A 10,000-nucleotide genomic window follows, 5' to 3' on the forward strand; every position below is an offset into this window, starting at 1 on the left:
AATAGAAGTACGTCGTGAAATACGATATATACGGTGTATACTTATAATAAACGTTAAATGTAAACTTACAACTTAAAACTCTCGATGACGAACGATTAACTTTGGTAAGGTAATGCGAGTTAAGTAAGACGCGGGAAATACTTTCCTCTCTGATGCTTGTTATGAATTTTACATGATCGACGCACGCGAGAACATTTTCAGGAAAACCTTTAGAAACGAACAGACAGTTTCGATATACATACATACATATATATATATATATATATATATATATATATATATCGTAGATAAAAGATGAGAGGTCTTACGTTACCCTGCTGACGAAAGTCTGAAGTAACAAGATACGTTAAAACGCTTGGAACAAGCAAACAAAAGATTAAAAAAAAGCAAACAAACAAAGAAAAATAAAAAAAAAAATAAAAAATAACGAGAGCAAATATTCGTTGATGAGAGCTGTTATCATTATCAGAGAGGAAAAGCTTTTCCTTCCTCTTTTTTCTCTCTTCACTTTTTTTTTCTATCAGAGAAACGAAATGCCAAAGAATATTATTACATTTTTATCTTCTATTTTTCAGAGGTCACTTTTTTAAAATAACTCGAATCACTAAATCGAATCGTAAGAGCGAGAAAAAAGAATCTGATGGGTTTAATATTTTCTCTCTCTCTCTCTCTCTCTCTCTCTCTCTCTCGTATTTGTTCAAACATAGTCTCGAAGAGCGCGCAGGTAGAAGTATTCTCTACGATGGAATGCCTTTAGTGTAAACATAGTAAACATATTCGGTATTTGAATTCTATCGAGATCAAATCCTACATTCGTAGTACTACCAAATAACTACTACTATTACTACTACCACTACTACTATATATTACACGTATGAATTTACTTTCCTGCACTTTACTTTTTCTCTCTACTGAGTTACTACTGGTAGAATAGTAACTATCTCTACCAATACTCATTATCGGCAAAGCTTGTTTCATTTTTTCCTCGACGCAAGATACGAGTCTCTCACCCCATTCCACACTCTCTTTTACCCTCTCTTTCAACCCTCTATTTTCTCTCATTCTAGCAACCTGCTTGATGTTATTTGTGAAAAACGTTTCTATCTACTAACGTAGCTAGCGTAGTGTAGCGTAGTGTAGCGTAGCTATCGGCAACCGTAGAAACGCGTCGCGACTATATTTCGCGTTTGCTCTGGTAATATTAAATATAAGGAAAGATATTTCAATATTGATTCACAAATACGATGTAGGTGGAAAACGTGTACGGAGTAAGAGTGTATATGAGAGAGACAGAGAGAGAGAGAGAGAGAGAGTTCTTCTGTCGTCTCAACTTCCTCTTTCCTCCTTTTCTCTCTTACTGCGACATTTTCTACAAACCAAGACGTCCTATAAATATGTATACGTATTTATGCCTGGCACATGCCCGCATATAGCCTGTCTCCTTCGGCACGCTTCGAAGAAAACGTTCAAGTCTTTTTCTTCTACTTTACTTTATTTTCCAACGACCTTTTATCTAAATATACGAATTCTTCTTCGAGAGAAACGGAGAGAGAGAGAGAGAGAGAGAGAGAGAGAGAGAGAGAGAGAGAGAGAGAGAGGGAATTATTTTATGACGATTTTCAAAGACAATATCAATCTTATCTTTGATTTACTTATATCTGTATTATACATATTACATCGATATTACAATTTATATATCTTAATAATTTTAATTTCTTTTCTACGGTAGAGATTAGAGAAAGTGAAAGAAACGACGAATCGACGATAGATATACGGATAACATTCGATAAAATATATTCACAATTGTTACATTAAATTTTTATCGTAACAATCCTATATAAAATATTTCTTGAACCGACGAATATTTGTAACACGCATTGATCAGGCGTCAGATAATTTTTAATTTTCTTTTTCATCATTACATATAAATAAAAAGAAAAAAAAAAAAAAAAAACTAAGAAATATACCAACGAGATAATTCGTACGTATATATCCGCGTCGAAAGCAATGGGGGAAAAGAAATAAAAAAAAAAGAAAAAAAAGGAAATTAAAAAAAAAATAAAAAAAATAAAAAATACTTCAATCGTCGTTACAACTTCATTCAAGTACATATACACACGATAAATTTCTGACATCACTTTGCAAAAGGTCTCGAAAGAGAAGAAACTCGAAAGATGGCTCGATTCGTCGAAGATGTGGATACGGGGGTAGTTAGGGGGTAGTTAGGGGGTGGTTAGGGGGTGGTTAGGACGGAAAGGGAAGACGCGTACGATAGCGTTCTCTCTTCGACTAATCAAAGAGCCGAACGTGAGCCGCATTAACGTCAAAAGCGAATAGTCTCGCGTTTAACACGATGGCACCACCACCATCACCATCACTATTGGATACAAGAGAACGAGTAAACGGAAGATCATGCGGGCAGAGGAATGTCTTTGGGAAAATGCTTTAAGCGTTCACTCGAGCGCGAACGTCATTCGTCTTCTCGTACGTCTCGAGCTGCTCTGTGCCTTTGCAATCGTAGGAAATACCTACCCCTAGCAGTCTTCGAGTACGTTCTCCAACAACCCTGCTTTCTCCCTCTACTTACCTCTCACGTATTACTACTACTACTATTACTAGTATTACTACTACTATTATCGTCATCACCGACGAGCTGACGTTTGTAAACCGACTTGGGAAGATCTTTTCTCCTTTCCTTATAACCCACCACTTCGTCAAATGGCATCTCGATTGGAAAAGGAGTAGGAGAATGTAGGTTTCTTGTAAAGCTTGCTAGAAAAAGAATTTTTCAAATGGAACACGAAAAACGATCGGATAAACGAAATTATATCTCGCATATATCATGTATATTTATATTTATATATATGTATATATAAGAAGTATCGATTACTTAAAAGGGAAGCAATATGGATGGCCTAGTTTTTATATCATTGTGTCATTCGTACGTGTATATTTAAAATGGAAAATAATAAATATCGTAGATATTCTTTTCTTTTTTTTTTTTTTTGTTGAACCAATACGTAACAGAGGAAATTTTGGGTAACAAAGTGAATCAAAGAGGAATATCGGAGAAACGACGATGATTGCCCTAAGAAACTATTTTTCTCTTTCTCTCGAACGTTCGTGATGGTTAAAAAGAAGAGAATCACGGGACAAAGGTTCGTTTAAGGTAACGAACGTCATTCCACTGTTCGAGATTTCAAAGTATAGGACACTATTCCTATCTTTTATATTCGAAAAATGCTGGAGGAATTGAAGGAGTCTCGAAGGTACTTCTAAGTAGATATCTATGTATGTATATATATATATATATATGTATCTATAATCTGCTAATACTTCCTGCCACACTTTCGTTTCTTTTTCGTCTGCTTTCGTCGATGAAGAAGAAGATAAAAAAGAAGAAGAAAAAGAAAAAGAAATGAATAAGAAATCAGGTATGTTAACACGTCCTTTTTCGTTTGCTTTCGTCGAGTAAGAAAAACAAGAATACGATAGAGAAGAAGAAAATGACAAGGAAGAAAAAAAAAGAAGAAGAAGAAGAAAGAAGGGAAGAATTACAAGAAGGTGTTGCAAAAGGAGATACCAAGAGTAGGATGAGGTAACTCACTAAAGTTCCCTCTGTATAGACGTATTCCGTCATAAGTCAAGTTTCCCTAAAGGAAAAGGGTGGTCTAATGGTCCCCAATGGAGGGTGTTCTCGAAAGGGCGTTGTCGTTGAGGGTGAGTTTTCAACATCCTAAGGTAGAAAAGACGGCGATGGGTCCTTGAAAATATAGGAAATAAGTTGATTGTGGGCACGAGTTCACAGACAAGATGTCTACACCAACTTAAGAAAGAGAAAGAGAGAGAAAAAGAAAGAGAGAGAGAGAGGGAGAGAGTATTCGAACGTGCCAGAATGGTTCACAGTTGTTTCGCGACGTTGTTCGAAGGGATAGGGGTGGTATACTGTAGTTGGACGGGGTTGGACCGAGGCCAGGAAGAAATAGGGGTGAGAGAGAGAGAGAGAGAGAGAGAGAGAGAGAAGTGGAGTGGGGTAGTTAAAAGAGACGAGAAACGCTGAGAATTTCGGCACAGGTGTTAAGCCTTCCTTGTTCTACGATATATAACTCGAGGTTTGTTTCGAACTTCGAATCATCCCTTTCTTTGAATTTTCTCTCTCTCTCTCTCTCTCTCTCTCTCTCTCTCTCTCTCTCTCTCTTTCTCTCTTCTCTCTTTCAGTCTCTTTATTATGAACCAGCAAGAGCTTTAATGGTAGAAATTTTACGAGTGTTGACGAAGAGTTAACCATTTTCTTTCTCTTTCTCTCTCTTTCTCTCTCTCTCTCTCGCAAGCTTCCCTCTATGCGACTTTTATTCCTTTCGTTCGTCCCTTTATTAGCAACCCTAAAGTTCGTTCGCGCTTAACCGTATACTATGAAATATAATTTAACGATTAGATATATTAAGTTCTTCTCACGTACACGTACATGTTCATGTTTATTACGTTACATGCTACAACGGCCAATTTATAATGAAAGAGTGAGAAAGAGAAAGAGAGAATGTTGGTCGGATCGATGGAAAAAGAAATGAGGAAATATTAAACGTTTATAAAAATTTAATGAAACGATAAAATGATATATACTTAAGTACGCGTGTGTACGAAAATAATTAAATCGTGACGATGAATTTTTCAATTTCGTGAAAAGGGAGTTACAAGTATTTGTTCGCGATAGTTGAAAACTCTTCTTCAAAGATGCATGCGACGTAAATAATTCAAATCATCGAAAACGTTATTATAACGATTATTATTTTTATTATTATCTCAATGTATGCTCGATTATAATATATCTCACGCTTTCGAATTAATTCTCCTTCCTCTTAACGGTCTTATATTTCTAATTAAAGTCTACGGATCATTATCGTACTGAAAATTATTACTGGGATAAGTGTTTTGCGAGCGAACTATCAAAAAAAAAAAAAAAAAAGAAAGAAATAATAGAGAGAGAAGTATGTATATGTATATATATATATCTTATTTCAAAAAAAAAAAAAAGACAAAGAAAAAGAAAGAATTATAATAATAAAATATTCGGATATATACGGTGAATTGAAAATTTCAGGGTATATCGGAAGTTTAACGCGTCTTAGCGTTTAAGCTCGTACGATTTTCTAGGATTTATGAAAGCCTTCCTTTCGGCAGGATGGACATCATCCTTCAGACGCACTACGTTTATGCTTCCAATTTTTTTTTTTTTCTTTCTTTTTTTCCCCCAAGCTATGTACATCCATTTTCCAGAGGCTAAACTTTGTACACTAGCAGTGTACGTCGGTATATACATATATATACACACACACACATATATATATATACACGCAAAATGTTTGTATATACATACATATCTCTACAGTTTTCTCATGATCTACTCTTTGCAGTACATTAAGCCATATATAATATTTTATGATATAACAGGATGGCGTATAAAGGGTGAGTAGAGAGAAAGAGAAAGAGAGGAAAGGGGAAAAAGGTTAAGGTAGAATATCGTATCGGCTGAAACAGGTAATGATATCGGCATAGAGAAAGATGACTTTGAAACATGCGAATAATTTTTTAAGTTAGTAACTGATGGTGTATTTCTTGTCGTTGTCTTCACTTGTCATCTCTCACAACGTAGAACAAATTTTTATCGAACGAATTAACTTCGATCTTATATTATCTCAATTATTATCGATCGTTTATCTACAAATCTACATACGCTCTATATATACATATACATATATATATATATGGGGAAAAAAAATAACGTCAACAAAATTAATTAATTAAAAAAAAAAAAAAAGAAAAAGAAGAACAACAAGAAACAAGAACAATACAATTCCAGAGCAATCTTTTTCATATTTATCATTCTCTCTTTTTTTCTTTCTTCTTCTTCTTTTTAAAGACACTTATCCCCTTATAACAAAAGACCAAACGTAACGTCCTAGTTTGCAACATCCAAAGTCTAGTTTTTTCGTTGGATGCATATATCCACGTTTCCACGTTCTAATGTACATAATATACTTTTTCACGTCGCGGAATAGAACACTGCGAGCTCTTCGTGCCGTAAAGATAGTCGAGCGAGTAACGGTAGCGCATGCCGAGTATTACGGGACGTACCTCGCTCGATAATGATACCGCACCCGACGATAAAAACAAAGTTTAAGCCCTTCTTCTACCTACCTAGGCTACCACCACACGCTTTTCTTCCTTCTCTCTCTTCCCCTCACCCATCATTCCCACCCCTCATCATCTCCTTTGCTTTTCCCATGCTTATGCAAGTAGGAAAACAGAGATCGTATTTACCAAAGATAACTATAATATTTCCATTATCTTGACTTTGTTATTATTTCATTAATAAATATCGAATCTCTTTCCTCTTTTCTTTTTTCTTTCTTTTTTTCTTTTTTTCTTTTTTTCTGTTTCACTCTTTTCCTCATAGAGTACACGTAAAATCAGATCTATTAATTTTGTCAACGTTAAAATTCTTCGGACAATTCGTTTTCGAATTTTTGGAGATACCTCAAACAAATCTTTTTGTGAGTCTCTTATTATCGTTTCTATTTGATTGATTCGAATGTAATAAATCGACTGACAAATCGACTTGTAATATGATTCTTTTTCTTTTCTTTTTCTTTTTTTTTTTTCTCAATCATCGTTGATTTACGTAATTTTCTTTTGTCGATAGAAATGTTTTTAAAGAAACAAATATCTCGTATTGTTTATCGTTTAGTATATAATGTAAAAATAAAAACATATGAATCGTATTTATATCGTACGAATAATAAATATAATTTTTGTACGATTCGTTCGATGCATAGATAGTACTGGCGTCTAAATAAAATATAATATAATATATATATATATATATCAAACGTGATATTAGAACGTTATATCAGTCATGAATGAAAAAGTAATAAAAGTATGACGTCCTTCATACATACATACATATATATATATATATATATATATCATCGAATTTTCGTCTTTCGACGTACGACGTTTGAAAATACGTTCTGAAATAACAGATTTGAACGACAAAAAGGATAAAAAAAGATAGAGATAGAAATAGAGAAAAAGAAAGAAAGAGAGAGAGAGAGAGAGAGAGAGAGAGAGAGAGAGAGAGAGAGAAAGAAGAAGATTGACGTAAAAATTTCCATATCCTAAAAAGTTTCTCTCTCTCTATAGATCATCCTCTCTCAAATCGATCGAAATGATCGTGTCAATCGATGATCAAACACACACACATACCTACGTAGTAACTGCTAGAAGTAAGAGGAATACATTTTATGAGAAAAATAATTCGATGGGAGTAAGTAAAGAAGTGTTGGATGTGTCTGACAAGGACTAGAGAACGACGAGGACGATGAGATTGGATAGTAGTATTGGTGAACGCGAACCAATAGTCGACGACGCTTATGAGCACCATATATGACCAGACACGAAGTGTACTTCGCGAAGTGGGCAGGTGTGCTCTCGGCAAACGAGATGGATGTACTGAATGTTCCCATATCGCGTGACCACTCGATCAACGCTGCTGCGAGTTGACAGTGACTTACGCACTCTGGCACTCAACGAGATATGACATGCGCTAGGGGCTCGACACCCATCCTCTTTCTCTCTCTTTCTCTCTCTCCTCCTCTGTCTGTCTTTATCTTTATCTCTGTTATACTCATTCCTCTCCTCGTTCTCTCGTTCTCGACGAGCTCAAACACTTTATTCTTCCACGTTCGATATTCCCTTTTCATCGCAACTCTTGTTTCCCTCGATCACTTATCTTATGATATATATATGTATGTGTAAGGAGATGGGAGAGATGAATGAGTAAGAGTGTGTGTGTGTGTGTGTGTGTATGTAGAATACTAGTTTTATATTTTCGAAAAGAATTATTTAAAATCTATTTTATTCTTTCTTTCTCTCTTTCTTTCTTTCTTTTTTTCTTTCTCTATGAATATCTTAATGGATGTAGACTGTATACGTCAACGTATTTCTATCGTCGAACAAAAACAGAAAAAGAAAAACAGGTCACTTTTATTAATTCATCGCGTTGTTACTAATAGGGAGAAGACGTGCAGGAAAAATTAGAGGAGAAAAAAGAGGATAACAAAAAAAGAGGAAATTAAATCGACTTTCGAATTATTTATCAAACGAGATACATTTCTAGCTTCTCCAAGAAATTCGTTGAAAACCATCGATATAATGACGCTTCGATGAACTTATATAAGAAGAATTTAGTCGTGATTTGATATCGTAGCGTGGTATCGCTTACTCTATATCATGCTTCGATCCCAAGTGGATGAGGAAAGTTAGATTCGAACGTGTCTTGACTATAAACTCGATGGTAACGGGTTCACCGATGACTAGAGCTCTGATCTTTACTACTTACCAGAATCTAGAACCGTGAAACGTGGATTGGACGTGTCCATGGGCAGCATATTTCGAACCCAAGAGATGATGGGCGTTGGTGAACCAATGGCACCGCAAAGCAGAACAGCATTATGACCCATCTCGACTACCTTCGCTGCTGGCGCTTGAGTGATCATCGGAAAACCCGCTGGTAAATTCTCCGCTGCAATCATAATAATTATTCGATGTTATTTTTTGTCAAACGAAACAAGAAAACACAAAAGTGGATAAATATTCTTTTAAGAGTTGATGTACGTATAGATGTAGCTCCATATGAATGAATTTTCGATGGAATTTTATTTTATTTTTTTTTTATTTTTTTATCTATCTCTTTCAACGATTTTCCAATCGAATGTTCTTTAATTGGATGAAAAAATAGATGTTACATCGTCGTTTATTCGAATACTCGGCGATTTAATCAATATTTAAATTGACGCAGAAAAAATATATATATATGTATATATTTGAAAAATATTCATAGGAGATTATCCCAATTAAATATAGAAATTCTACAAAGTTTCTAAATATCGTTCGTTAATACTACACACACACATTCGTAGGTAGAAATTTCAAAAGGAGAAGAAACAAGCACGTTGGATCGGATGATATACCAAATCCCTAGGATGACCCTACTACACGCTAGCATGTATTCACTAGGACACACCGTTAAGGTTTCTCACTCTCTCGTGGGATAGAAAGTTAGAGAAAAGCCATTGGACTACTGTCCGATGGAAAGTAAGTATACTCCTCTCCTTCCATTTCGAACATCGTCGAAAGAAGGAAGCTCTTCTGTTTCTCGAAAAGTCAACCATGATATGGATAGATGCGAGGGCTGGGCACATTGTGTTCTTCCCTGAGTATTACCGATCAGAGATAAAAATTCAATGTATAGTACAGCTTTGGAAAACTTTTCGAAATGGATTTTATATATGAAACGAGAGAGAAAGATAGATATATAGATAGATAGAAAAAGAGAGAGAGAGAGAGAGAGAGAGAGAGAGAGAGAAGAAAAAGAGAATCAAACAAAATATTAAATAGAAAATATATCCTTTCTCCTCTTTCACCATACACCACCATGATACAACTACTTTATTCCTTTCCATTTATATTTTCCACTTTTTATTTTAATTAATCATCGAGCGTAACAAGTAGAAAATAGTTTTTCCTTTTTACTTTTATTCTTTTTTCGTTTGTTTATTTTTTCAGACAATCTCTCTCCGTCTTTCTCCTTTTTTTTTTCCTTTTTCTTTTTAACAGCACTATTTGACGAATTTTTACAAATAGTGCATACTTTTCTTTAAATAATACGCTTTCTTCTTTTCTTCTTTTTTTTTTTCAGATACGATCTTCGATCTCTGGTCTCTCTCTTTTTCTATCTTTTTTTTTCTTTTTTTTTTTTTTTAAGGAATTCGACGAATTTTTATAAATAGTGCGTACGAGAGGATTTATCTTCGTGGTCTTTGAAGAGGAGAAACGAGATTAAACCGTGCAGTTTCGTGGTAGACGCGGTTCGACCTACATACATTGCACCTGTTCTTCATGTAATTACGATGGTACTACATTAATCCTTAGGGTGAACTCT

General features: G+C 34.8%; 1 protein-coding gene across 15 annotated transcripts in view; it reads right to left on the reverse strand.

Annotated features, from left to right (window-relative positions):
- LOC127067432 (tyrosine-protein phosphatase Lar) overlaps positions 1-10,000 on the reverse strand; it is a 479,322-nt gene that overhangs the window by 39,333 nt on the left and 429,989 nt on the right. For all 15 annotated transcript variants that reach the window (XM_051002292.1, XM_051002293.1, XM_051002297.1 and 12 more), the window contains one exon: positions 8,399-8,581. In XM_051002292.1, coding sequence (XP_050858249.1) covers positions 8,399-8,581 — 183 coding nt within the window. The remainder of the gene's footprint in view (positions 1-8,398; positions 8,582-10,000) is intronic.

The sequence above is a fragment of the Vespula vulgaris genome, chromosome 11 (assembly GCF_905475345.1).
Source record: "Vespula vulgaris chromosome 11, iyVesVulg1.1, whole genome shotgun sequence".
Lineage (NCBI taxonomy): Eukaryota > Metazoa > Arthropoda > Insecta > Hymenoptera > Vespidae > Vespula > Vespula vulgaris.